This window comes from Ceratotherium simum, chromosome 35 (assembly GCF_057802395.1).
Source record: "Ceratotherium simum simum isolate JZ-2026a chromosome 35, ASM5780239v1, whole genome shotgun sequence".
Taxonomy (NCBI): Eukaryota; Metazoa; Chordata; class Mammalia; order Perissodactyla; family Rhinocerotidae; genus Ceratotherium; species Ceratotherium simum.
Window position 1 is genome coordinate 31,220,950 of NC_141934.1, and position 27,977 is coordinate 31,248,926.

General features: G+C 61.8%; 1 protein-coding gene across 5 annotated transcripts; it reads left to right on the forward strand.

Moving 5' to 3' along the window:
- Nucleotides 1-2,887: 2,887 nt before the first annotated feature.
- Nucleotides 2,888-27,396, forward strand: ULK1 (unc-51 like autophagy activating kinase 1). 5 transcript variants are annotated; one of them, XM_087423497.1, is made up of 29 exons: nt 2,888-3,194; nt 3,643-3,735; nt 3,815-3,856; nt 12,827-12,859; nt 13,199-13,235; nt 14,078-14,251; nt 14,325-14,398; nt 14,683-14,784; nt 15,813-15,871; nt 15,964-16,046; nt 16,553-16,603; nt 16,969-17,057; nt 17,118-17,131; nt 17,876-18,069; nt 18,900-18,960; nt 19,162-19,251; nt 19,796-19,921; nt 20,515-20,663; nt 20,770-20,856; nt 21,270-21,538; nt 22,200-22,393; nt 22,775-22,884; nt 22,998-23,141; nt 23,292-23,485; nt 23,723-23,895; nt 23,980-24,098; nt 24,480-24,637; nt 25,452-25,587; nt 25,663-27,396. In XM_087423497.1, exons 1-29 carry the CDS (start codon nt 3,084-3,086, stop codon nt 25,716-25,718), a joined length of 3,222 nt encoding a protein of 1,073 aa, XP_087279623.1. In that variant the 5' UTR covers nt 2,888-3,083; the 3' UTR covers nt 25,719-27,396. The 5 variants fall into 5 exon arrangements, with proteins under 5 accessions (XP_087279623.1, XP_087279620.1, XP_087279621.1 ...); XM_087423494.1 differs by lacking the exon at nt 17,118-17,131 and having other exon boundaries at nt 17,988-18,069; XM_004430082.3 differs by lacking the exon at nt 17,118-17,131 and having other exon boundaries at nt 2,889-3,194; nt 17,916-18,069.
- The last annotated feature ends 581 nt before the right edge of the window (nt 27,397-27,977 follow it).

Genomic DNA, 27,977 nt, shown 5'->3' on the forward strand with positions numbered 1-27,977 from the left:
GGAATTAGTGGATACTGAACTGTTGCTCCAGGGGAAATACAGGGTTAGGTTTCTGCCACACTGTGTCACGTTTTTGTCAACTGTTCGGTACATAACCTTGTTTTATGTGTTTCTGTTTAAAGACACCTCACTTAATCTATATTGTTGATTCATTAACATTGAACCTACGCCAACAGCACAATAACTTACGCCTAACAAAGGGCATCTGACACGCATTTTCTCCGTTGGCACATGGCAGCCTTCTTTCACATAGGGACACTGGATGGCACTTCAGCTCTATGCTTAGGGGCCATTTTAAACAGTGAAATCAGCAACAAAAAGCACAAAAATGAAAAAATGTGACACTAAACAGACCACAAAGACACTTGTTTACGGTAGGAGAGCTGACACAAGCAGAGGGTCGCCTGGTTCATCTACTGATGGGAATGTACACCTCAGGCGACTGAAGTTTTTGGCCACTCTGCACATATTCGTGAATGACCACGCATGTGAGTACTGATCTGGGGGTTACATAAAATTTAGGAAGTAGGCAAATTCGCAGATATAGAATCTGAATAAGGAGGACTGACTGTACATACAGGCGTTGGCAGTGTTAAACAGAGGAGGGCAGGAACCTGCGAGATAACTAAGCAGCCCAGGGTGGGGGCCTGGACACGCCTAGCCTCCCATCACTTCCTCCTTTAGGGACTCAGTAATCTTTTCCAAAGGCACATCCCATCTCCATCTGCCCCTCCTAACTTCTGCCTGGTCATTCCTTGAGCTTAGAGTGAAGACCTCCTTCCCAGGCTGGGCTGGGCTGGGCTCCTGCGGGCTGGCGTATCTCCGGGCATCGGGCTCCCTCTAGCAACCTTGGCCCCACCTGTTCTCCGCCCTTGCCCTCTCCTCAGTTGCAATTTTACCTTCATTTGTGCAATTATTGCCCATCTTGCCCCCTACCCCCACCACTGAACCGGAAACTCCTAAAGGAGGGGACTTTCTCTTTCTCCCTGTGGCAACTGCAGGTGCCTGGGTGCAGTAGGTGTTGAATAAACACTCATTGAGTAAACGAGGGACTGGATGAGGACTTCAGGGGATGGGGGGCAGGGGGGACGGGATCCTATGGCTGACCGTGGGGCACTGGGAGAGCTCTTCCGGGGAAAACAAGGGTGGCGGGCCAGAAGGCTCCTTGTCCCTTCCAGCTCTCATGGCTTCTGGCCCCATTCCAGAGTAGGGAGCCTGCATGTCCTGGGGCCTGGAGGAGGGACTGGATGCAGGGGAAGTGCTCCCAGGAGATCCTGAGTCGGTTCCCCGCAGAGCATCAGGCCGTGCAGCCCCTGGGCCGCTCTGTTAAGGCAGCAGGGAGGTCCCCGGGCAGAGAGCCTGTTCGAAGGCTGGTGCAACCATCCAGGGCTATTAATGAAGGCTGGGGGCGGCCAGGAGGAGGACTGTTTAGAATTCTGCATTTGCAAAAGCAATGTTTTAATGCAATAAGCACAATTCACACTAGTACTCAAGGTATACAGTGAAAAGGACTGACTCGCCCAAAGCAGCCACTCTTCACACTTTCTCCTGTGAATGAGAATCCTGCCTCTTTCTCTTGCTGGCTGTGTGACTTGGGTCACATTACCTAGCTTCTCTGGGCCTCAATTTTCTCATTTGTAAAACGGGAATATAATAGCAAGTACCTCATGGAATCAGTGTGAGGAATAAATGAGTTAATAAATGGGAGGACCACTGCCTGGCAGTTGGTAAGCAGTGGGTCAGTGGTTATAATGACACTGTGCATGCGTATATGAATAGCACTATGTATCATCTATGTATACATGTACATAAACCTATATACACACGTAGGTATTGTATACACACACACCCCTCCAGTGACTTTCTAAAATGACAAATTGTAGCCTAGGTCACTGTTCTGCACCTTGCTCTTGCTTAGTTATAAACTTTGCAGCACTTTACATCTGAGCACATGTATGTTTAATTCTGTCTCTAAGAATCTGCTGTGTATTACTCCATAGAAAGGATGCACTGGGGCCGCCCTGTGACGCAAGTGTTTAAGTGCGGTGTGCTCCCCTGCGGCGGCCCAGGGTTCATCAGTTCGGATCCCGGGTGTGCACCAACGCACTGCTTGTCAAGCCATGCTGTGGCAGCATCCCATATAAAGTGGAGGAAGATAGGCACAGATGTTAGCCCAGGGCCAGTCTTCCTCAGCAAAAAAAGAGGAGGATTGGCAAATGTTAGCACAGGGCTGATCTTCCTCACAAAAAAAAAAAAAGAAAAAAGAAAGGATGCACTATGATTTCTGTCACCTCCTTTCCTCTCTGATGGACTTGTGGGCTATTTCCTAGGTTTTGGTGCAATTTGGCGGACAATTTGTTACTATGGAATGCAGTTTTAAATGCATAACCTCTGACACAGCCCTTTCTAAGGGCTCTTGCTAAGAATTTATTCTATCCAGTCCCCAGCTCTGGGGTACACACACGCCATGTCCCAGGTATTAATGACGGCTATGGTAAACGTGCACCCCCAGGATGCGCAGACAACGGACGTGGGGGAACGCTGCAGCGGGAGAACCGGCCGGGGATCTACCGGCGGCCAGCTCGAGTCCCTCGCCAACCCAAGCAGGGGCGGGCCCGCTACTGGCCCGGCCCAACCAACTGGACCCACCTCAGCCCCGCCCCCACCGGCCCAGGCCCCGCCCCCTCCAGGCCCCGCCCCCTCCAGGCCCCGCCTCATCCTCACCAGGCCCCGCCCCACCGCCGGCGCCGCCACCCACTAAGCGCGGCCGCCAGCCAGGCCCCGCCCTCCTGGCCCCGCCCCCACCCGGCCAGGCCCGTCCCCAGCTCCGCCCCCGCCCGGCACGCAGTGCGCCTGCGCCGGCGTCTCAGGCTCTGGGGCCCGGCGGCCGCGGCTCTTTTGTTTCCCGGCCGGAGCCCGATTCGGATCCTGAGTCCGAGTCGGGTCGGGATCCGAATCTCGGTCGGAGCCGGAGCCGGAGCCGGATCAGCGGCCCGGGCTGGGAGCGGGCCGGGCCTGCCGATGGCGCGCGCCCCCCGCCCGCCGCCCCCGGCCCGCGCCGCCTGAGCCTGCCCGCCCGCGCCATGGAGCCCGGCCGCGGCGGCCTGGAGGCCGTGGGCAAGTTCGAGTTCTCGCGCAAGGACCTGATCGGGCACGGCGCCTTCGCCGTGGTCTTCAAGGGGCGCCACCGCGAGGTGAGGCGCCGCGCACCGGACGGAGCCCCACGAGGGGACCCCGCGTCCCCGCCGCCGGGGACCCCTCACTCCCCGGGACCCACGCCCCGGGACACCCACACCCTGGGGACCCCCTCATCCTCCCGGAGGGACCCCTCACGCCCCAGGACATCCACACCCTAGGGACCCCCTCATCCTCCCGGGACCCCTCACCCCCAGGGGACCCACACACCTTGGGACACTCACAGCCTCTGGGGAGACCCCTTCATCCCGCCCGGGGACCCACACCACCAACTACTGGAAGCCTCCCATCCCCCAGGAACCACCCCCCCCAACCCACTCCTACACTCTGGGGACCCTCTCATCCCCCGGGCGACCCCCACCACTGGGACAGCCAGGTGCTTACCTGGTCTGAGGCAGCCTTCGAGGGGTTCCCGGCCCCTGAGGAACGTGGGCGCTTGGTTTTCAGAAGCACGACCTGGAGGTCGCGGTCAAGTGCATTAACAAGAAGAACCTTGCCAAGTCCCAGACGCTGCTGGGGAAAGAAATCAAGATCCTCAAGGTGAGCTGGCGGTGGAGGGACGGGGGAGAGTGTGGGGGGCGAGCCGCCTCACTCACGGGAACCTGGATTTCTGTCCTAGGAGTTGAAACATGACAACATCGTCGCTTTGTATGACTTCCAGGTAAGTCTGGGGCTGTGCTGCGGTGTGTGGGGAGGGGGTGCGTTCCCCTCAGGCTAGCCAGAGCACAGCCGGAGGCCCTGATGGCGTGTCCCGGGCTAGCCTCCCAGGCTAGCCCAGTGCTGGAGACCCTGGAGAACAGTGGGCTGTTCTGGGCCAGTCTCATGTCGGAGGGAGGAGCTGGGCCCCCCCACCTGGAGATGGGTGTCTGGCCTGCCCAGCTCTGAGACCTGACGGGCCCTGGAGACCCTGTCCTGGGCCCAGTCCTGGGGCCTGGGCTTCCTCTGGGCATGTGGGGCGAGTTCCCAGCTTCGCTGCTGCCTGACTGCCACAGGCGCCAGCAGTGGACCGTGGGGCAGGGTGAGTTACTCTGACCGGGTGAGGTCTGGCTACAGCGTGACCCTCCAGGGGTGTCTGACCCAGTGGCTCTGACCATCAGCCCTGTCTCCAGAGCAGGCCCGGGGCAATTCTGCCGGCCTGGTCCACCTGTCTGGGCTGGCCGATTGTTTGTTGACATTGCTCCACGGCCTGGCATTGGCCAGCCTCTCCCTGCGTCAGACGGGGGGAGGGGAGGGGCCGAGGGAGATTCCTTCTTGCTGGCAGTTGGGGCTGGCCACCCCAGGAGGAGGCAGTCGCCTGTCTGGTGAGGCCACCTTAGGCCTAGCCCGCGGCTGGCTCCACCCACAGCCCTCAGGGCCGTGGGGCCCAGCCTTGGCAAGGGCCTGGGACCCTGGATGCCCAGTTTGGGGACTGGGAACCTGAGGCGGCAGATCTGTGGGCCAAAGTGCTGACTAATGGTTTTGAAACCTGTTTACTGAGGCCACGGGACCAGCCCCTGGCTGAGGGGAAGTTCCCGGCCCGGCTGTCTGTGTTTTGGTGGCCTCCTCCCTCCTCCCCTGGCCTTTCCCTCCCCCTTCAGAGCTGGGCTGTGGTATGACATGGGGTGACTTGGGCAGGGCCCAGGTCAGTGTGACAGCGAATACCTGGAAGCCAGGCAGGAGACACTGTCCTGGGGCCAGGAGGGCAGCCCCCTCCCCCCTGCTCCTCCTCCTCACTCCCTCCTCCCTGTCCTCCCCTCCCCTCTCCTCCCTTGTCCCTCCTCCTCCCCTTGTCTATCCCGGCCACACACCTGGCTGCGGGCAGCCCTGCCACTTCTCCTGCTCAGAGGAAGTGCTTAGAGGCAGCGTGGCCTCTCCCCTCCAGGGGCAGGCACCTCTCCCCTCCAGGGGCAGGCACCTCCGCTGGGGCTTGGTGCTCTCACCCCTCGGGGTGCGGGGCGGTTCCCTGAGTCTTTAGACTCCTGTCTGAGACACACACGGGGCCCAGGAAAAATGGCTTTTAAAAATAGATAATGATTTGGCTCAAAAGAAAAATGAAATAGTACAAAAGGGGATGAGGAAAAAGTAACTCCTATCCCCTGTCCGGTGGGGATCCATCCTCCCCAGAGGCACCCACATCTATGCTGGTTGTTTCTGCGTCTCTCTGGGGACAGGAGCACATTCTCACATACTCCTCACCGCCACACCATCCACTGTTCTGCACTATGGCTTTTTTCACTTAAGCATGTATCTTGGAGAAGGTTCCGTGTCACTCCATGTAACTATCTCAGTCCATAAGTCAGAATTGACCCCCCTCTCTTCCCAAGAAAATTACCTGCGGATTCCTTCTTCAAGGTTACCACCTCTAAGCACAGTGGTCCAGAGCCCCAGACTCAGAAGCTAGACGACCTGGTTCCAGTCCTGGCTGTGCCACTTAAAAGTAACTGTGTGTCCTTGGGCGAGTGTCTTAACTTCTCTGTGCCTCCATGTCTTCCTCTGTAAAACAGAGACCATGCAGTTGTTTGGTTGAAACTGGTCATGGTAAGCACTGTGTGAGTGTTGGCTGCTATTGCAGTTGTTGCTGTGGTTGTTATTTGCAGCTGGTTGGTGTTCCATTGCCCCATATTCCATATCTGACTTCGCCAACCCCCCCGCAGAGGGACAGGAGGTTATTCTGGGATTCTGCCACATCAGCAGTGTGGTGGTGACTGTCCTCGCACTCACCTTTGCCACGTGTGTATCTGCAGGGTGGATTCCTAGAAGTAAATCCCTGGGGAAGAGGAATGCATGCTTTCCGTTTGGGATAGTTGCCAAATTGTGGTCCACTGAGGCTGGACCAGGGCCTCCTAGAGGCACTGCGTGCGGGAGGGCCTGTCTCGCCTTGTCCTGGCCAGGAGGTGGGTTATCATCTTGTCATCTTGGCCCGTCTGAGGGTGGAAGATGGCGTCTCTCATGGTTTTGATTCTCACTTGCTGTGAGTGAGGCTCAGCATCTCTCCATGTACATGTGAGTGTTAGGGATACCTCCTGTCCTAGGCGCATGGTCCTGTTGGTCTTTTTTACTGAGGCTGGATGGCACTGCGGTTACTGGCATGGGCCCTGAGCGAGCTCCCCCATTTACTTACCTGTGCGACTTTGGGCTGATTACTCTGCCTCTTGGTGCCTCAGTGTTACCTGTAAAATGGCAGATAATAACAGTACACCTACGTACGTTGTAGGGTAGTTGTGATGACAACTTGATTCGATGTATGTTAAGTGCTTAGATCTGTGCCTACTACATAGTAAGTACTGTATAAATGTTATTGATTTGTAGGAGCTATTTATATGTTAAGGAAAGCTCTCTCTTGATAGGTTGCAAATACTCCCCCTCAGGTTGTTTCTTGTCTGTTGAAGTGGTTTTGTTTTGGGGCCGTGCAGAATACATACATTTGTCGAGCCAATATGGGTGCCTGGGAGATGGGCCCCTTGGATTGTGTCTGTTCTGAGGCCCCCAGACCCTTGTGGAGGTGGCGGCCCCGGGCCTTCCATTGAGTGGTAGAAGAGTGGCCCTTGGTCTCAGCCCAGTGTGCTGTGCGGTGTCTGGATGTGTTCTTGCCCAGGGACAGTGGCCATCGCAGGAATCGGGGTATAGACTGTGCAGCCAGGACCAGCCCTGCCCAGCATGCCCTGGGAGGAGGGCTGATGGTCACGGGCCTTGCTGACAGTGACCCTCCACCCTCCCCCTCCCAAGGCCAGCACGCTGTCCAGCTGGTTCCTACAGCTGGACGTGACTCATTCACCCCGGGCAGGCGGGCAGACAGAGCCTGCTCCTTGTGAGTTATAGCGTGGGGACCTCAGTCGAGGGGAGGGGCCTCCCCTTACTCTGGGGCCTTCCAGGACGGTGTCAGCTCTCGGCCTGGCTTGTTCCAGAGTCCTGGCTCTTGGTGATGGGCTCCGTGAGCCCAAGATGCTCCCCTTCCCTGAGAGGACAGGGCTGCCAGGCTAGGCCTGAGGGTGGGTGGGATTCGGGCAGCACGGAAGCCCCTTGGGACCAGGTTCTAAGGCAGGGGCCTGTGAGTAGGCCTGAGGGGCCGGGCAGTTCTGGAAACTGCCTGCAAAGTTGTGTTATTGTTGTTTTATCTATTTTTTAACTTAAATTTTGAAGTATATACATACCAGACAGTGTAAAACGCAGATTACAAAATGCTTGATAAAGGAGGCACCTGTTGGGCCGGCCCGGTGGCGCAGCGGTTAAGTTTGTGCATTCCACTTCGGCGGCCTGGAGTTCGCCAGTTCGGATCCTGTGTGTAGACCTACTGACCACTCGTCAAGCCATGCTGAGGCAGCGTCCCACATAGAAGAACTAGGAGGACCTAAAACTAGGATATACAACTGTGTACTGGGGGCTTTGGGGAGAAAAAAGAACAGAGAAAGATTGGCAACAGATGTTAGCTCAGGGCCTATCTTCCTCAAAAAAAAAAAAAAATGAGGTACCTGTGTGACTCTTAGGCAGGTGACAAGTAGAACTTGGTTAGCCCCTGAAGCCCACCCCTCAAATTCCTCCCCACCGGAGGGACCCTGGGTCCTGCCATCTGTGGGGACTTCCTCCTGGCTGGCGCTCCTGCACCTGGGCCCTGGACACCCACAGCCCATCTGGCCTGTCTTCGCGTGCCCTCGGCATCATGCTGGGGGTGCTGTGTCTCTGCTTGTGGGTGGCATCCTGTCCTGGGCCATCCTGAGACAGTGCCCGGGACAGAGCTGCCGTGGGCATTGTGCATGTTAGATCTGCAGTGTCACAGGGCTGCACACCAACTAGGGCTTCGTGGGTTTTGTGGAGGAATGTGTAGATTCTCTGTTTTCCAAGGGGTTGTACCAGCTCATGCTCCCCGGCCCTGAAAGTGTTCCCTGCTTTTCCTGGAGCAGGCCAGGGGCAGGCCGGGCTGCGGGCCCCCAGGATGCCGCCAGCACACAATGGGCAGCTGAAGGAGGCTCCTCAGGAAGGAGGGTGTCCCTTCCCTTCTGGGAGCTGTCCGGGAGAGTCCAGCCTGGGGGCAGGAGCAGCTCTGCTCCTGTGGGCGGCTCTGTGCTGGCCTCAGCTGTGGCTTTTGCCACCTTCTGGAGCCAGGATGGCTGGCTCCCAACGAGTTAACTAGGTCAATGCTGCCTGCCCGGCCCCCCACCCACCAGGTAGAAACTGGGATCCTATTAAGCAAAGCACCTTAGCGCCTCGGGGCGGGGTGGCCTCCTACGTGCCCAGCCGCCCGTGCAGGGCTGCCCCAATCACCTGCCCTGATGCCCGGGCCAGCCCTGTCCCCAGGGCCTGTGGGCACGCCACCGAGAGATGGCTCTGTTTCTTCCTCCGTTTAAAGGCTGTGCCTAGTTGTCCGCCGCAGGTGCACAGGTTGTGGTTCATCGCTCCCTCCACTGCTGCACAGTGGAGTCCCCTCCCTTGACGGCTGTGTGCCTGGAGCAGAATTGCAGCACCTCTCTGTGCCCCATTTCCTCCCCTTACATAGGCTCCGAGATCGATCGGCCCTGCCAAGTCCTAGGGTTGCGGGTTGACTATGGGCCAAGTGATGAGGGGGGCCCTGGGTGTTCACTGTAGGACGCAGGGTCTGGTGGGCCCATGCTCCTGCCTCGGCCGCGTTTGTATGTACATGTTAATAACATAACAGACTCCTGAGAACCTGCCACCTGAGGGCAAGAACACAGCCAGGAGCTCCCGTCTGCCTCCCCCAGGAGGTGAGCCCTCTTGGGAGCGGGTGGTCATTAAGACCCTCAGGCAGCTGGTTTGGTCCTTTGAAGTGTCTACACTGAATCTAGACTGACCCCCAAGGAGGTGGCTTGGTGCCTGGAGCTGGGTCCTCGCTCACTGCCCAGGGGAGCTTGTGAAAACCAAACTTAGCCCCTGCAGGAGCCAACAAAAATGAACCCTGAGGCTGTCTGGGTTATGGGTGGCCGGCAGACTGGGCAGGCAGAGGTCAGCTGTGGCCACCAAGGCCGTGCTGGCATCTCCCTCCCCCCTGGGGGGCCCAGAGAGCCAGCTTCCCCCGGACAGGGGTTGGGGACACCCAGCAGTGACTGCGTGCCCCAGATGGACGGGGCGACTGGGCCCTGAGGGGGGAGGGGCCTGTGCACGCACCTCCTTGAAACAGCACCCTGCCCAGGGTCCGGGAGATGTGCTGCTGGCAGTGTGGTTGAGCCCCACCTTCTTGTCCCTGCCGGGGCTGGTGCCAGTGCTGCCGGGAGCTCCTGGGACTTGGCTTGGCCTTGGCATGAGGGGAGGCTGAGGACACACTCCAGCCAACCTCTGCTTCCCAGCCCTCAACACCTTTCCTGACCTTGTCTGGGAATGGTCTGGGCTCCTGCTGGCTGGGGGAGTTTGCGCACAAAGGCTGACCCGCTCTGAGCGCCTCCACGGGCCCAGCTCACAGGCAGGGAGACAGGCCCCCCAGCCCGAAGGGGCTGTCTGAAGCTGTCCTCTGTCCCAGGGTGGTGGGGAACCCTGAGTCTGGGTGTCCTGGGTCTCCCCGGCCTGAATGCCTGATGGCGAGTGGATGTGGCCCCAGCCCCACTGTGCTCTGTGCCTGGGAGGGCCTGCTGGGGATGAGGCTGACCCCGGGTCCAGGTGGACGCTGAGTGACCCCCCGCCCCAGGTGAGGGACAGATAGAGGTAGGAGAGGAGCTTGGACCCCCACAGCCCCGTGCATCCCAGAGCCTCTGGTTTCCCCTGTTCATTGAGGGGCCGTGAGGTGCCAGGAAGGCTTCAGGTAGATCTCAGGGAAGGAGGCCTCTGGGGAAGTGACAATGAGCTGTGACCTCCTGCAGGGAGGGGCTGGGACCCATGAGCCAGCGGCAGGACTGAGTGGGGACTGGGGTGCCCTGGGGGGACCGTGGGCTGGGGTCTTGGGCGGGAGGGCACCTGATATTGCATTTGGAAGCTTACCCTGGCTGGAGTGTGGGGATGGGGGTGGAGCAGGGGCCATGCCCTGGGTGGAGGTTTTGGGGGTTCCTAGGCACCAAGGGGACTCTGTTGTTACTTAGGCCTCAGGGACCTCCTGTCTGCGGGAGGGTATCGTGGGTTCTGGGGGCACCCCTGCATTTGGAGGGAGAAGTGGGCAGGGCAGTGGTCGTACCTCCAGCCTGCAGCCTGCTCTTTCCCACACAGCCCACGCATGGTGTTGGGGTGCCTGCCAGTCCTGGTGGGCGACTCCCTGGGGATGCTCAGCAGGGATGCCTGCTGCATCTGTCCTTGTCACTTTGTCCTGCCTGTCCTGGCTCCGTGGGTGAGTTTGGGGCTCTCCCAGGGAGCAGGGTGCCGACCGCCAGGAGGACGGGCTAGAGCTTGAGGCTCCTGGGCCTGAGTCCTGGCTCAGCCCCTCCGTCTGTGTGGTCCAGGGCAGGGGGCTCAGCCTTTCTGGGCTGCTCAAGACAAGAGTGCTCGTAGTGCCCCCCCCACCCTCTCCCACCCCAGAGCTCACTGGTGAGGAGTAAATTTGGGAGCACACTCAGCGTGTCACCAGAGGTGGCCGCGGTCAGGGTGACGGCAGGCAAGGGAGCAGGTGGCCTGGGTGTCACGGGGAGTGGGTGTTGCGATCTCCTGGGTTTTTTCTGGGTCCTTATCTCTGGCACCTCCCTCTGCCTTCTGCTGGGTCCTCTGCCTGAGAGCCTCCCACTGCCCTCCTGGCTGTAAGAGGCTTCTTCTGCCTCCCCCCATCGTGATCTCGCTCCATCCTGGTCTCTCTGTCTCCCTCTGGCCCCAGCCTGCCCAGCCGTCCCATGTGACTGGGTTTTCTCCGGTACCTGCCCCTGTGTTATCTCTCTGTGGCAGCTGCCCTGGAAGGCTGTGCCGGCAGGCGGGGCTGAGGCGGGCTCCTCTGCTCTCTCTTTCTCTGCTGTTTGGGGATCCGGGACCAGTCAGGCCTGCCCCTCCCAGGCAAGGCCAGCTAGGCACTTTGGAAAGCTTCTGTGTCCCTGCTGGGACACGCCCTGAGTGACGGGCCTGGGAATGCAGGGTGGAGGCATGCCAGAGCAGGCCTGCCTGTCGCCGTGCCCAGCTGGCACCAAGGGGTTTGTGTTGGCCTTGCACCCCGAGACACCACTCCACTCCTCAACTCACTGCCCGAGGTGTCCCTGCCCTGGACACAGAGCTCCTGTTGGTGAAGCTCTGGAGGTGTGGGGGGCTTCTCTTGTTTCAGGGGGCTGACATTTAAACACGAGGTGTCACCCATCTACTTAGTGTCCCCACTCCTTGTCCACTGCGTGTGGGTCTAAGCCCAGGCCCCGACCTCCTGGGGGCGGGGTGGCTGAGCCAGGGTCCTTTGTCCTGCCAGGACAAAGGGGGTCGGGGCATCCCTGGGTCATGAGCAGGGGTAGAAGGCAGTGGCCCACTGCTGTGGGTCAGGTCTCCGTGTCTAGGCCTCAGGTGCCCTCCCCCAAAGGCCACCTAGAAACGTCTCCTGTGCCATCTCCCCCACCCCCCCCCCCCGTTGGGCCCCACACTGCTTTGAGAGAGCTTTGGGGCCAGCTCCCAGACTTACCCCTTGCACCGTGGAGCTTAGAAGTTGGAGCTGCCTGTGGATGGGGGCTTTTGCATTGTGCCGGGGCCCGGGGAGGTCCTCTGGTTCCAAGGCCCAGCCATGTGCTGGTGCTGAAGGAGTTTGGAGTCCTTGCTCCTGGCTGGCACAGCCTCTCCTCAGTTAGGGAAGACCCCACCTGGGGAAGGGCTGAGGGGACTGTTGGCAGGAGGCAGAGAGGTTAGAACTCTGCCTGCCTGGTTGACTTGGCTTCTTGGGCCTCAGTTTACTCGATGGTGACCTGGGATCTCAATGGCACCTCCCACCAGCTGCCTTGAGGAGGAAGTGCCCTGCTGCAGGTGGAGTCCGCAGGTGCCGCAGGGCCAGGCAGGCGCTGACTGTTGGCGATGGGGCGTCTGTGCACTGGCCTGGGCTCCTGGCTCCATCTCACTTTCATGGGGCTCAACAGAGCTGAGGATGCCAGCGGCACCCTGAGGCCATGAGTGACTGAGGGCCGAGCCAGAAGCTGGCCTGGTGCTGCTGATTGGCACTGGGCTGGCAGCACAGACTTATAATTTTGTTGGCATCTTTGATTCTGGAGCCAGGAGCCGAGCAGTTTCTGCAGCCTGAGGGGCAAGGCCCTTATACCCTGGCCATGTCCCTTCTTGGGGGCCTGGATGCCCCCAACCCCTGTGGGTGCACTGGGCCAGGACTTGCCCCTCATAGAACAGCAAGCTGAGCCCTTGGGAGGCAGGGTTCATGCTTGACTCCTGACACCTTTTGGTGACCTCAGCCTCTTCCCCAGACTTGGCAAATGGAGTGTTCTGATTGGCTGCTGCTCCTGTCACTCAAGCCCACATGCAAATAGCCTCAAAAACAAAACAAAACAGCAGAGCCCACTGGGCTCTCAGACGTCTTCATCTCCTGGCCACTAACCAACAGTCTAAGCACTGGCACGCAGGCCCCAGGGTCCTCCAGGCCAGCTGATGTCCATACTCCCTGGTCTCTACTGCCTGTAGCCCAGGTGGTGTGTGGAGGGCACCTGTGGGTGCTGGGTGCTCAGGTCACTCTGGGGCTCAGATGGGCCTCCCAGAGGGCTGCTGGAGTGAGGGGCAGGACGCCCTCCCCTCCACTTCTCACTGCGTCTTCTGTGTCCTGCAGGAAATGGCCAATTCTGTTTACCTGGTCATGGAGGTGAGTCCCTGCAGGCCTGGCTGTGAGGACAGGGAGGCCAGGCCTTCCTGGCTCCTGGGCCCCTTGTCACCTGGGGGTTAGGAGTTGTCCACATGTCTGTGGGCTTAGGGTCTCAGCACCAGGAGCCCTGGTGGTCACGGCAGGTGCCCGAGGGGTGACAAGCGCCGCCATTGACCTCTTAAGCACAGATTGCAGGGGACACCTACCCCGGGGAGGACACAGGGCACCCACGTGCCCAGGGCAGGGAGCAGATGGCCAAGCATAGGGCGGTGGGGAGACCTGGGCAGGGCTGGAGGGTCTGCCCTGGCTCCTGACCGAGATGTCACTGGTCCTTTGCAGTACTGTAACGGCGGGGACCTGGCCGACTACCTGCACAGTGAGTGGATGCCCCAGGACTGGGCTGGCTGCACACCCAGGCTCACCCTGACCCATGCCTGATGCGACAGCGGGTCCTCCTGTCGCCCTGGCCCCTGCTGGGGAAGATGGAAGGGGGAGCAGAGCCCCGTCACGGACAGCCTCGCAGGGTGGCCTCAGTCTGGAAGGGCTCCTCTTGAACGGGGCCCCGTGCGGTCTGCTGGGATGTGGCCCCTCAGACCTGCAGGGTCCCTGAGGTATCTGGCTGGCTGTTCTGCAAGGTGCTGGCCCGTCCTGAGCACTCTGAGTCCTCAGCGAGGCCTGGCTCACCGCAGAGGAGCGGGTCTCCCCAGAGCCCTGCCGCAGGTGGAGGCTAGCACCCTCTGTATTCACCGCCCCTCACGCGTTGAGGGCCGGGCACCTGGGTCGGGGGCGGGGAGTTGTCATCGCAAAGCTGCTGGCCGTGGTGCTGTCCTTGAGTAGTGGGGAGGCAGCTCCTGAGAAGTGATGAACTCAGAAAGGGGCAGGTTGTTGGGCAGCAGCACAGAGCTGGCAGTGGGGAGGAGACACAGCAGGTCGGAGTTGGGTGGCATGAGGGGCAGAGGATTCCAGACGGAGCTGGCAGCAGATGGGCTGGGGTGAACAGGAGCACGTGGCTGCGGTGTGAGTGATGGGGCCTGGAGACCGCAGGGGCTTCAGGCAGGGGACAGGGTTCCAGGGCAGTTTTCGGGGGGCATGGTGTGGGAGCAGTGCTGGGCAGGAGGCTCTCCAGCGGGGTCCGCGTCATCCTTGTCCTGTTGGGCTGGCAGTCCCTTGCCCAGGGGCCTGGGCGCGCTGCACCCACTGAGCCCTGTCTCCCTGCAGCCATGCGGACGCTGAGCGAGGACACCATCCGGCTCTTCCTGCAGCAGATTGCGGGCGCCATGCGGCTGCTGCACAGCAAGGGCATCATCCACCGTGACCTGAAGCCCCAGAACATCCTGCTTTCCAACCCCAGCGGTCGCCGCACCAACCCCAACAACATCCGCGTCAAGATCGGTGAGGCCAGCGGCCGGCGGGGCGGGGCCGGGAGGCCGGGAGGCCGCCTCCTCATGCGTCTGTCCGCCCGCAGCCGACTTCGGCTTCGCCCGGTACCTCCAGAGCAACATGATGGCAGCCACGCTCTGCGGCTCCCCCATGTACATGGTAGGTGGACTGCCCCCAGCCCCTGCTGCCCCGTGTCCGGAGCTGAGCCCAGCCTGTGGCCCCACCTCAGGTGGCCGCCTGCGTGGCTGTACCGATGTTTCCTGCCACGGCTGTGCATTGGGTGACACATGGCTGGTGTCTGTCCTGATTGGCTGGTGCCTGGCTGGTGTCCATTCTGATTGGCCGGTGCCTGGCTGGCGTTTGTTCTGATTGGCTGACACCAGACTTTGGTCAGTGTGCCCTCTGTCCATTCTTGCACTGACCTGTATGTCTAACACATGCAGGCCCCTGAAGTCATCATGTCCCAGCACTACGACGGGAAAGCAGATCTGTGGAGCATCGGCACCATCGTGTACCAGTGTCTGACGGGGAAGGCGCCCTTCCAGGTGAGTGAGCCCCAGCTCAGCGGGGGGCCAGTGCCGGGCCTGGGCGGGCTGGCCAGATCGCACCCTCCCCCGGGCGCTCAGCTCTGGTTCCCAGCATGCCTGCTGGTCACGACAGTCCTGCGGCAGCTCCCTTCACTAGAGTGAAGGGGCCTCCCAGCTCCCTGCTGGGCAGTCCTTTCAGGGCCGCGGCCAGAGTCCCCGCCGTCTCAGGGAGCATCTGTGTACGTCTGAACTGAGTTTCACGGCCTCGCTCCCACCCATTTTAATGCTGGCATGACCCATTAAATTGGTGTCGGGACCCCAAGCTCTGGGATGCGCCTCACATTTGGAAAGCAGTGCCCCACTGTGCAGTGGGACTCCAGAGGGCCCAGGGCTCTGAGCCCACACTGCAGGCCTGTGCACCCTGTAATGACCTCATGGCCTGAGCTGGCAGTCTCAGCTGTTGCCCATTTGCCCCACAGCCCTCTCTGACTGCCTGGTGACCTAGGCTGGCCCCATTCGCTCCCTCCACGCCTATCATATCCTCCCTGCGTGAGCTTGTGCAGGGCTGTCCCCCGGGGCACATCAGCCCCAGCAGGGCCGGGTGCTGTCTCGCTCTCAGCTGTACCCCCGTGCCTGGCACACAGCAGTGCTCAGTGAGTGAACAAGTGAACGAACACACGTGTGCCAGGTGTTCCGCATGGGGTACCCTGCCCGCTGGGAGAGGCGAGCTGATTCTGGGGCCCTTTTCTGGGGTGGGGTACGTGGGCTACTCATTAATTTCAAGAATCAAGCAACCAGTCACACCAGACCCCGGGGTGCACCCATGCCAGGCTGTGGACGGAGGCCTGGCTGCCCTGCTTCCAGCCTGCCTAGCTGCCCTTGTGCAGTCCCCACGGCTCCACAGCCTATGTGGGAGGACGAGGGAAGCCCGTCCCAGGAAGTGTGTGAGGGCCTGCGAGTCCGGGCTGGCAATTCTGGCCGAGAGACCGCAGGGGATGAGGCTATGCAAGGAGCAGTGGGGCAGTTACGCGTCGTCTCCCCACCAGGCCAGCAGCCCCCAAGACCTCCGCCTCTTCTATGAGAAGAACAAGACGCTGGTCCCCACGTAAGTGCCTCTACCCCTGGCCCAGGCCTCCGCTCCCTGCAAATCCCCCCGCCAGGGTGCCCTGTCAACACTGTCTTCTGGCCCCACCCCAGCATCCCCCGGGAGACCTCAGCCCCCCTGAGACAGCTGCTCCTGGCTCTGCTGCAGCGAAACCACAAAGACCGCATGGACTTCGGTGAGCACCCGGCTTGGCTTGGCCACCCTGACAGGCATGGGGATGGGACCCCCAGGAGCCCCTCCCCACTCATCCAGTCCTGAAGAGCTCACTGATTTGGGGCAGGGGTCTTTCTAGCTGTGTTCCTGGCACCTCCACATCCTGCTTGCTCCCAGCTCCCAAGGGCCACGCTGGAGGCGGCAGAGTGGGTTTCCCGGGTGCCCACAGCTCCTTTCCCGGTAGCACGGCTGTAAATCCCCCGGTTTTGCATTGGGAAGCACTGCTGGGAAAACCACCATCAGGCAGGTGGGTGGGGCCTGGCCTGGGCCAGATGGGGCAGATGTGTGGAGGAGCCGCCAGCTGGGGTCTGTCTCCTCCCTCTGTGCGTGGCGTGGTGCCGGCCAGGATGGGTGCCAAAGCCAGCTGGAGCACAGGCCCTAGGGAAAATCTGGGGGGGCCTCCTTCACCCCGAAAACCCCTGGAGTCACAGCCCTCTGAGGCATCGCTCACCCTCTTTCCGCCTGCAGATGAGTTTTTCCATCACCCTTTTCTTGATGCCAGCGCCACTGTGAAGAAGTGTGAGTCCCCTGAGCGTCCTGGGCTCCTCCCTCCCCACCCCAGGCTGCGACCACCCGGGAGGTGGGGTACTGGCTCCTCGGCCCTCCTCCAGCCCAGGGTGGCCTTGGGCCATTGCCCCCCGGGGCTGACTCGAGAGCTGTGCTGACTGGGTCAGCAGGTGTGCAGGGGCGGGGGCGGGGGGCCTCCCATGGGGCGGGGGCAGGGGTGTGGGGTGGTGAGCTGCCCTCCCCTCCGCTCCCCATCCCTGGTTTCTCTGTCTTGAGGGGCCCAGGCAGCAGCTGTCTGCAGCATGGGGTCGGGTGCTGTGGGGTGGGGTCTGCAGGGCCGGAGGGAGAGCGACCACACTGACTCCCCCCTCCACCAGCCCCGCCTGTGCCCGTGCCTTCGTACCCCAGCTCGGGGTCCGGCAGCAGCTCCAGCAGCAGCTCCACCTCCCACCTGGCCTCCCCACCGGTGAGTCACCTGCTGGGGGCTGGCCCTGGGCTCTGGGCTTCCCTCCCCTGGGGTTCAGAGCCGTGTGGACCTCAGTCAGGGCACTGCCTTTCTTTCTGTTGTGTTGTCTGATCGGATCAAGACGCAGATGGACACAGCCTGCCTGTGAAATGTCGAAGCGTTAGAAATAGGGGAAGGCCCTCCTAGCCCCCTCTGCACCTCAGAGGCCGACCTGATGGCCACCAGTCCACGTCCCTCAGGGCCTTTGTGCACGTTGAGCTCAGGTGTGTGGAGACACACAGGCCTCGGTAGACTTGTGTTCGAGGAGGCCGCCCCCCAGCGCATGTCCCCCTGCACCCCAACGCAGGGGTGGGGCGGGGTCTGCCAGGGGTGTGTACGAGGTCGGGGGGTCAGGGTTCAGGGCTCAAACCCCCGTCCCTCTGTGCATCCATCCTGCCAGGCGGGGGCCAGGGCCGGGCTGGTGGTGGAGAGGATGGCCGCTGCCCACGTCTGAGGCAGGTGTTCTAGACACCCCGTGTGCTGAGCGCAGAGCAGGGCCGTCAACCGGCAGCCTTCCCCTCTGCACATGTCCCCGCTGCACCACCCTGTCCAGGCCCTTGCAGGACAGATGGAGAAGGGGGGTCTCCCCAGGAGCTCTGTGGGAGCCGAGTGCTTCCTTCTGCCCTGGGTGGCGGGGTGGCTCCATCCCATGACTGTCCCCGTGTGGTCTAGGCCTGGCTTGGCGTGTAGCACCTCAGAGAAGAAAGGGGAAGAGTGGCTCACGGGGAGAATGAGGTGCCGAGCCCCATTCTCCGCCCCCACGGCCCTGGTCTCATGCGGGCCCTGCGGCTGAGTCTCAGTGCCCCCTCTGACCCCCAGTCCCTGGGGGAGATGCAGCAGCAGCTACAGAAGACGCTGACCTCCCCAGCCGACACCGCCGGCTTCCTGCAGGGCTCCCGGGACTCAGGCGGCAGCAGCAAGGACTCCTCCTGTGACACTGATGACTTCGTCATGGTCCCGGCCCAGTTTCCAGGTCCGGGGGCTGCCAGGGTGTGTGTGGGCGGGGGGACCCCATGTCCACATGTGTACTGGTCGCAGACTTGTCTCCACCCATGGGCCTTCAGGATGGGCTTCTAGGAGCTTCCACACCGGGTCAGCTTGGCCACAGTCAATGTCCAGTCCTGCCAGTGGTCACAGGCAGTCTGTGGGCCCAGGCCGTGCCCTCTACACTGCCCGCCCCGTGCCCATCTGCCCTCCTTGCATGTTGAAAACACCTATCACAGCGCCTGCTCCGAGGGCGGAGCTGCTGCCCACTCAGTATTTGCTGAGCGAAGGTGCTCAGACTGCTGGCGCTGGTCTGGCCTCCTCCAAAGCCCTGTCCTGGGGTCCTCATTCTGCTCGTGACCCTAGACTCTTGTCACTTGGTTTTGCTGCTCCTGGGCACCTCCAGACTCTTGGGCCTGGGCTGGTTGGAGCGGGCCCTGGTGTGTGCCGGGAATGGTGGTCACTCGTGCTGAGCCCGTCAGCTGGGCTCCGGCAGGGGAGGACAGCCCCTGCCCAGCCTCAGGTGGCACCAGGAGGGCAACGGGAAGACAGAGTCCCGGGAGAGGGGGACAGGCAGATGTGGGACCCAGGGGTCCTGGAGGAGGGGTCAGGCCCTGACTGGGAGCTGTGGAACACGGCCTAGTGTTGGCTGAAGGCTGGCGAGGGGGATCCCAGGGTCTCCCTTGAGAGCCCTGAGGTCCAGCCAGGCAAAGGGAATTCCCAGTACAAGTGACAGAAGTGGGGACAGGAGAGCTCTGGTCTCTGGGGCCCCACAGTGCCCACGCGCTGGGCCCAGCCTCACCTGTCTCCTGTCCACAGGTGACCTGGGGGCCGAGGCAGCCGCTGCCAAGCCCCTGCCGGACAGCTTGATGTGCAGTGGGTAAGCCCTGGCCTGGCCCCTCGTGTTTGGGGAGGGAGCACTGGCTCTTCCGGGTTGTTCTTTTGCTCTGCCTGGGTCAGATGACTTGGGTAGGGCCAGGTCTGCTGTGCCCAGTGCAGGACGGGGTCCTAGGGAGGGGCCGTGGTCTGCGCACATTCGGACTGAAGGTGCAACCCTGCCCATCTGCTCTGTCCCCACCAGGAGCTCGCTGGTGGCCTCGGCTGGCCTGGAGAGCCACGGCCGGACCCCGTCTCCCTCACCACCCTGCAGTAGCTCCCCCAGCCCCTCAGGGTAAGCAGGCGCCCAGGCTGGGGAGGGGCCGTAAGTAGCCCCTCTGGCCTAGAGCCAGAGTTAGGGCTTCCTTCGGTGTCATGGCATCCCCAGCCCTGAAGACCCTGCCTTCATTCAGGCCTGGCTGGACACCAGGTCCTCATAGATAGACCAGAAGAAGGGACTTGGGTGGAGGAGACATAGACCGAGGGGGGCGCAGCTGCAGGAACTCCTAGGGCCCGGCATCATCACCAACCTTGAGCCTGCAGGGCCGAGTGGACACGGGCTCCCAGAGCTGGCAGGAGCTGGCCCTGCCTTGCCATCCTCGACCCGACCTCCTACCATGTGTCCCACTGGCTGGTCCCAACCAGAAGTCACCTGAGGGCAGAGAGTGGCTGGGGTGGGGTGCAAACAGTCCCCAGTGCCTGCGTGGCAGCAGTGCTGGGTGTGTGCAGAGATGAGGAAGCAGGCGGCTCTGGTGGCCTCTGCCCCAGCATGTTTGGGCCTGGGGTTCAGCCCAGCACCCCGTCTCCAGTGACCCCCAACCTCTTTCTACCCACTGCAGCCGGGCTGGCCTGTTCTCCAACAGCAGATACGGTGCATCCGTCCCAATCCCAGTCCCCACTCAGGTACAGAACTACCAGCGCATAGAACAGAACCTGCAGTCGCCCACCCAGTACAAGACCCCACGGTGAGTGAAGGGGCACCCCAGTGCCAGACCCTACGGTGAGTGCAGGGGGCCCCAGTACCAGACCCCACGGTGAGTGCAGGGGGCCCCCTGGTGGCCAGGCATGTCCTGGAGAACTGTGGTGAGAACCTTCTAGAACCCACTTAGGGGCCGGGTCGTGGTGCATGCACAGTTGTGCCGGCTGCGCAGTGCATAGCTCTCAGGCCACCACTGGCTGTGCGGACACACTGGGCTTCTCGGTTTATCATGACAGCGTTTTGGTAGAGGTCAGTAAAGTGTCTTGAGTTTACAAAACCAATATTGATTTTGGCAAGTGTCAGCAGACAGCAGTAAATGACTTGAGTAGTTCACAGAAGGCCCTGTGGGCTAGTGGTTGTCCTGGCAGGGACCTCAGGCCTGAGGGTGCCCCGGGGGAAACGCTGGGGCTCCCCCCTCCTAGTTGTTGCTCCAGGCAGGAGGGTGAGGGGTCTGACCCTCCCGAAGGCTCCCTGGTGAGGCCCCTCATTTGAACTGAGGGGCTGAGCCATCTGGCCTGGGCGTGGCCCTCACTGGGCATGGCTGGGGGCCTTACCTCCTTGTGCCTGGCCCTGTCCCAGGTCCTCCGCCATCCGTAGGTCGGGCAGCACCAGTCCCCTGGGCTTTGCACGGGCCAGTCCGTCACCCCCATCCCACGCTGAGCACGGAGCCGCCCTGGCCAGGAAGCTCTCCCTGGGAGGGGGCCGGCCCTACACGCCGTCTCCACAAGGTGAGCCCTCAAGCCGCTGGGGCCGCAGCCTCTGGACTGGGTGGCTGGGGCAGGGAGGGCATGCTCTCACCCGGGCATGACCTTGGCAACTCCTCTTTCGTCCAAGTTGGAACCATCCCCGAGCGGCCAGGCTGGAGCAGGGCGCCCTCCCCACAAGGAGCGGAGATGCGAGGTGCCAGGTCCCCTCGTCCAGGTGGGTGCAGCCCCGGCCCCAGCCGTAAGGGTGGAGCTGGGGAGCCTGGAGGATACGGGTTGACCTCCGTGCTTGGGGCAGGGGCTGTTTTACTGTTCTCACAACCACCGTTTCTCACAAGTTAAAGGACGGTAGGAAACCCGTGAGACCGTCCATGTAAACACAGTTGAGCCGAGGTTATGGAGGCCGACTGCAGGGTTCAGCTGCCTCCTCCTCTCCCAGCTGTGTGATCTGCGGCAGGGTGTGATCTGTGCCTGTCTGCTCAGATGCATGGTGCAGCGGGTGGGTGGCCGTGAGGGAAGAGGGAATAATGAGCAGCCATGAGGGCTTCTCTACACCCTCAGGTTGGTGGTGTGGGCTGGGCTGGGCCGCCCCAGGACGGCAGTGACCGGGCCCGTCCTGTACTGTCCCAGGCTCCTCCGTGCCCGAGCACCCTCTGCACGCTGCCGGGCTGGGCTGCCGCCTGCACAGTGCGCCCAACCTGTCCGATCTGCACGTCGTCCGCCCCAAGCTGCCTAAGCCCCCCACAGACCCGCTGGGGGTGGTGTTCGGTCACCCGCAGGCCAGCCCCCCGCAGCCATCCCACGGGCTGCAGTCCTGCCGGCCCCTGCGCGGCTCGCCCAAGCTGCCCGACTTCCTGCAGAGGAACCCCCTGCCACCCATCCTGGGCTCCCCCACCAAGGTAATGGGCCCAAGCTCCAGGTGGGTGCCCTCTTGGACCAAAGAGGGTGGCTCTGTCCCGAGGACCCTCTTCCCACCTACCTGCTCAGCCATAGAAGATGGGGACCCAGAAATCCAGAGGCAGGCCAACCGCTCCGGCACGGCTCTGTCCACCTTCAGTGCCGAGACCTCTTGCACTGGCTGACGGCTAGTGCCACGAGTCTGCCGTGTACATGTGGGGTGGCCCCGTTCCTCTGCAGAGACTGGCCCCAAAAGCCAAAGCATTTGCTCTCTGGTCCCGGACAGAAGAGGTGTCCCAACCCTGGCCCAGCAGTCCCCAGCCCCGGAAAGCCCGGGCTGCCACCGAAATTACCTAGTTCAGCCCTTTGCCTCAGTTTTCCTGTCTGTGAAATGGGGCCAGAACCAGTAGCTACCTGGCGGTGTTGCCATGAGAGTGTAGGTGCACACGGGTGTGCCGTGTGTTTGTACGGATGCACGTGCGTGCAGCGCTTTTCTCCAGCACAGAGTGGAGTCAGCCATGCACAGGTCCCCCGCTTTTGCTGTCAAGACCTGGGGTGTGGAAGTTTGGGGGTTTGTGGTGTGGGGCTCTGTCAGGTTGTTGATGTCATCGTGCGGGGGCACTGGTGGGGCAGCCTTCTCAGCACCCCATGTGCTCCTCCTAGGCCATACCCACCTTCGACTTCCCCAAGACCCCCAGCTCCCAGAACTTGCTGACCCTCCTGGCCCGGCAGGGCGTGGTCATGACGCCGCCTCGGAACCGGACGCTGCCCGACCTCTCGGAGGCAGGGCCCTTCCAGGGGCAGCAGCTGGGCCCCGGCCTGCGGCCCGCTGAGGACACCAAGGGCCCCTTCGGCAGGTGAGTGGGTGGGACTCCCGTGGCACTGCCTGTCACATGCTCCCGAGTGGGAGGAGAGACCGGGGCCAGCGCCAGTACTCCGGGAGCGGGCCTGGACTTGGGCAGGAGGCTGGCCTGCACCTCGCTCCCTCAGAGACCTCTGAGCCCCAGCTTCCTTGTCTGGTCAGAAGGTGACAGTACCTGCCCCAGGGTAGGCGGGACGACCAAGGAGCCAGCACCTGGGAGAGGCTGTATGTGCCTGGCGTGCAGCACGCGCTTCGGCAGGTCGAGTTGTGGTGGGCGGGCCGGGCTGAGCCCCTGATCAGACTGCCAGGCCCCCAGGACCTAGTGCCCAGGCCTCTGGACCCGCAGGGCAGGTCATCGCTGCTCCTCACCCTGCAGGTCCCTCAGCACCGGCCGCCTCACTGATCTGCTCCTTAAGGCCGCGTTTGGGACGCAGGTCCCCGACTCGGGCAGCACAGACAGCCTGCAGGAGAAGCCAATGGAGATCGGTGCGCAGGGAGCTGGGCAGGGGTCTCCCTGGGCGGGGGTCTCCCTGGGTGGAGGCCATGGGAGTGGTGGTGGGAAGGCCCCTGAGCCTGTCTTCCTGCTGCCCCCCCACCAGCGCCTTCTGCTGGCCTCGGAGGGAACCTGCATTCGGGCGCCCGTGCTGGGGGCGCCAGCAGTCCTGCACCTGTGGTGTTCACTGTGGGCTCGCCCCCCAGCGGGACCACGCCGCCCCAGGGCCCCCGCGCCCGGCTGTTCTCAGGTGAGGAGTGCCACGGGGCCTGTGCAGGCAGCAGCGAGTAAATGGCACATGCCAGCTGGTCAGTAGCTGGGAGGTACTGCTGCGGTTCACGCGGGAGGTGGGAGCATGTCCTGAATTGGGGGGCTGCTGCTCACCGGCCGCTCCTTGCAGTGGGCTCCTCGAGCTCCCTCAGCTCAGCTGGCTCCTCCTCCGCCCGCCACCTGGCGCCCGGGGCCTGCAGCGAGGCCACCCCCGAGGTCCCTGCGCCTGGTCACTGCTGCAGCTTTGCCGACCCTGTCACTGCCAACCTGGAGGGGGCCGTGACCTTCGAGGCCCCTGACCTCCCCGAGGAGACCCTCATGGAGGTGAGGGCTGGCGCTGGGGCAGGCAGGGGGCCTGGTGGCACTGCCGTCCCCTGGCTGGAACACATGTGCCTCTGGGTGCAGCTGGGCAGGGGACTGTGAGGGGTGGGCTCTGCAGCAGCAGGGGCAGGCAGAGGCCTGTCGGGTCTGTGGACAACCCCCCCGCCCCGAGTCCAGCACTCTGACCAGTGCCCACAGCCGAGGCCCAGGCCCTTCCTCACTGGCCCTGGTTCCCCCCAGCAAGAGCACACGGAGATCCTGCACAGCCTGCGCTTCACGCTCGTCTTTGTCCAGCACGTTCTGGAGGTTGCTGCTCTGAAGGGCAGCGCCAGCGAGGCGGCCGGGGGGCCCGAGTACCAGCTGCAGGAGAGCATGGTGGCCGACCAGATCAGCCTGCTGAGCCGCGAGTGGGGGTGGGTGCAGCGGCGGGGCCCAGGCAGGGAGGCGGCCTGGGGTGCGGGGCCTCCAAGCCACCTGACGCGTCTGCTGCCTTCCAGCTTTGCAGAGCAGCTGGTGCTCCACTTGAAAGTGGCCGAGCTGCTCTCCTCGGGCCTGCAGACCGCCATTGACCAGATCCGGGCCGGCAAGCTCTGCCTGTCGTCCACCGTCAAGCAGGGTGAGTGTACTCAGCTCGTGCCCCCAGGAGCGTTGGCAGCAGGAGATGGTGAACTCGCAGGAGAAAGCCAGGGTGGGACAGGTGACCACAGGGAGAGAGACAGCAGGGCTCTTCTGAGGAGGTCACTTGGAATAGGCCCAGCCCAGGTCAGGGAGCAGTGAGGGATCCCATGGGTGGGCAGGTGCAAAGGCCCTGTGGCAGGGCCCTGGTGCCTCTTGGGGAAAGGAAGACCCAGTGTGTGTCGCTGGAGCGGAGCACATAGGAGATGGGGTCGGTCGGATGGTGGCCCTAGGGACGTGTTGAGGGCCTTTTGCCTGCTGGTCCTGTTGGTGCCCCTGCTTGGGATGGGCTGAGCTGATGGTGGCCGCACACCCCCTGCAGTGGTGCGGAAGCTGAACGAGCTGTACAAGGCGAGCGTGGTGTCCTGCCAAGGCCTGAGCCTGCGGCTGCAGCGCTTCTTCCTAGACAAGCAGCGGCTCCTGGACCGCATCCAGAGCGTCACAGCTGAGAAGCTCATCTTCAGCCACGCGGTGCAGACAGTATGTCGGGCGGGAGGGCGGGGCCGAGGTGCGGGCAGGGGAAAGTTGATGGCTGAAGCTTGGCTGGATTTGGGGTCATCATTCCCGGGGTGAAAAATCACACCTCATTGCCCCCCAGACAACAATGACAGATGGGACCGTCCAGGCCCCTCCAGAGCCCTGGGAGCTTGCCTGGGTTTTGGCCCCACTGCGTGCACTCTGCAGCCCAGGGGGCATCCTTGGCCACACGCCCCTTGAGACTCAGTTCCCCTAGCTGTAAGGTGAGAGGCCTGGTTTTCAAGCCTCTTAGCTGGCGGGGCGGCCTCCAGAGGAGATGGACGCAGGCAGCCCGGCTTGCTGGCATGGGGGACTCCGAGGGGCCCCCGGCCTGCTCTGCGCTCTGCTTCCGTTGCTTTGGGGTCCTTCTGTCCAAGAAGTGCTGCCTCTGAGGCAGTGCCTGGGTCTGAGAACGTTCATTTGTGTAGTAAAAATGCACAGTCTGAACAAGTGTTTGGGAAAAGTCTGCTTCCAAGCCCCTAAGCTCTCCCTGCCGCCCTCCCCCAGGGGCGACCACTGGTAAGTTACACCAGCACTAATAGTGACGATGCAGACGAGGGGGTGCTCTGCCCGGTGGCCCTGACTGTCTTAAGTTGGCCGGTTGTCTGATCTGTAACCCCTTGGCTACCCAAGGCCACACGAGCATCTGCATCACACGGGCGGCCCCCACACCTCCTGCACCATCATCTGTGTCCCCCAACATGAGAGCCACACGTGGGTGTTCGGTGCGGTCAGCCCTAGGTCCTCCCCCTCCCAGCCTCCACCCTTGCCCGAGCAGGTCCAGTCGGCCGCCCTGGACGAGATGTTCCACCGCCGGGAGGACTGTGTTCAGCGCTACCACAAGGCCTTGCTGCTCATGGAGGGGCTGCAGCAGATCCTCACGGACCAGGCGGACGTGGAGAACATTGCCAAGTGTGAGTGCCCACTGGGCCACTGTGGGCGGGGAGGGGGTACCGGCGGCCCACTCATGACACCCTCCCTCGCTGCAGGCAAGCTGTGCATTGAGCGGAGACTCTCGGCCCTGCTGACCGGTATCTGTGCCTGACCTCCCAGAGGCCCGGCCTGCCATGTCCAAGCTGCTGGACCTTCTCTGCCAATCCCGCAGGGTGGGGGCGGCATGCTGGCTGGGCTGGAGGGGATATCCTGTGGCCTTGGTACTGCTCACTGGTGCCCAGGAAAGGACTGAGGCTCCCTGCCCAGCGTCCAGAGCCAGGCCTCAAGCTGTGTCCCCGTTCCCTGGGCTCCGTGACAGTGGACTTCAGGGCACTGGAGGCCTCGCACAGAACCTCCACCCAGGCCGGTCCCCTGGTCTTGCTGATGGGCATGGCTCCTGGGCGGCAGTCAAAACTTCTCCCCCTCGGCTGCCTTCATGGCAAGTGGGGATGCGTGGTTCCCCTGACCCCACTGAGGACAAGCAGAGGCCCTGAGAAGGTGATGCCCATTCAAGCCAAAGCTGCCAGACCTGCCCAGTGGCTCCGCCCAGGAAAAGGTGTGGCCTCCTGGCTCCCCGCCTCTCCTTCCCCAAGACCAGCCACCCAGCTTTGTGAATCACCCAGCACTTTATGCAGGCGGACTTGAGCCAGGACTATAGTCCTGGTTGTTGCACTACAAGGCGCGTGTACATATCTATATCCACGTATATATATAAATAGCCCTGTGAGTGTGTATGGGCGTGCACGTGTGTGTGCTGTGCCTGACACCCGGGACCCTCTTTTGGGGAGACACAGCCATCGTATTTAAATGTTCTTTTAGGGTTGGACAGTACAAAGCACCGAGCTTTCTAAACTCAGCAGACGTTGCAGCCTTTCACACTTTACTCCTAAAATGTGTCTTATTTTTTGCACCTCCTTTTTTTCAAAAAAGAAAACTCGTAGGTATTGAGGACGTTTTGTTTGGAAGGGTTGGGCCTCGGCTTCTTGGTGGACGCTGAGGCGTGGGAGGTGGGTGGCATCAGGTGCCTATGCGTCTGCAGTGGCTGGTTGTCCTGCCTTCCAGCCTGTTAGGACAGCTCTGCCCCTGCTGCCCCCTCCCGCCCTGCAGAGGCGGGCAGGTGAGGGGAGTGTTTGTGCAAAAGCCTCCCCCATCCAGCTTTCACAGTAGGTTTTGATGTCAGAGTGCCCCGCCCCCCCTCCCCCAACCCCCGCTGCCCCCTCTAGGTCCTGGCCGCCATCAAGGGAGTCAAGTGAGGAGGCCTGCCTTCCAGGCTCATGGGGACCCTCCCAGTCTGCTCCCCTCAAGTGGATCCCCAAGAGTGCAGAGAAGGCCCGTGTGAGTCCAGGCATCCATGGCAAGGGGTGTAGGGTCTTACACCTCAGACAGAGGTCTGCCCGGGTGTTTCTCTGCAATACTTGAAATATCACCACTGTGCTTGGACTTAGAAAAGCCCTGTGACTTGTGTCTTTTCTCATCACGCGGTGACTATTCTTTCCTCGCTGCACAGAATGTGTTCGTATTTATTGCTTTACAGTCGACTGGAATCCCGGGCGCTGGGAGGCTGGCGCCGCAAGAGGGGCCTTGCGTAGCTTCCCGTCCTCGTTGTGTGGTGTGTGTGTGTGCCCAGGTCGGTCTGGGGCCCCAGCCTCGGGTGCCGCCAGCTGGTCCTGTTCTCCACTAGGCAGCGCTTGGGGCTTGGTCTGCTTTAAAAGGAATTTCGTGTGATTTTCCCCGTTCGTGTTAAATTGTGTACTAGCAATTTAAGGAAATAAACCTTCGGAATTGTTGGCGTTGGTGTCACTGATAGTTGGTTTGTCACTGTCTCTGTCCTTCTCTGTCACCTCCTTTCTTGTCACCTCTGCCCCCACCCCGGGTCCTGCAGCAGCACCTAGAGTTTGGGGCAGCCGGGCTCAGCCTGGGGAGCAGACCCCAGGGCAAGGCTGTGAGCTCAGGCGTGGGTTGGGGCTGTGTCCATCCCCCGGCCTGTGTCCCAGCAGAATCGCTCACCCAGGCGCTTGGGGGACGCCTGCCTCTCCGTTGTCTGGATTGTGTACACCGGAGGGGAAGACTCCTTGTTTAACTCACCTCCCGGGCACCAGCACCATTTCCACCCCCGCAGCGCAAAGGGCCCGCTGCCCTGGCCTCGCCCACAGCCACTCCTCTTGCCTATTGAGTCCAGCCGCCCCGCTGGCTATGAGGTGAAATTTGGCGTGGTTTTGATTTGCATGTCCGTGGTGATGAGTGATTTCAAGCATCTTTTCGTGTGCTTGTTGGCCATTTCTAGATCTTTTTTTTGGAGAAACGTCTATTCAAGTCCTTTGCCCATTTTTGAATTGAGTGGTTTCTTTTTTTATTGTTGAGTTGTAGGGTT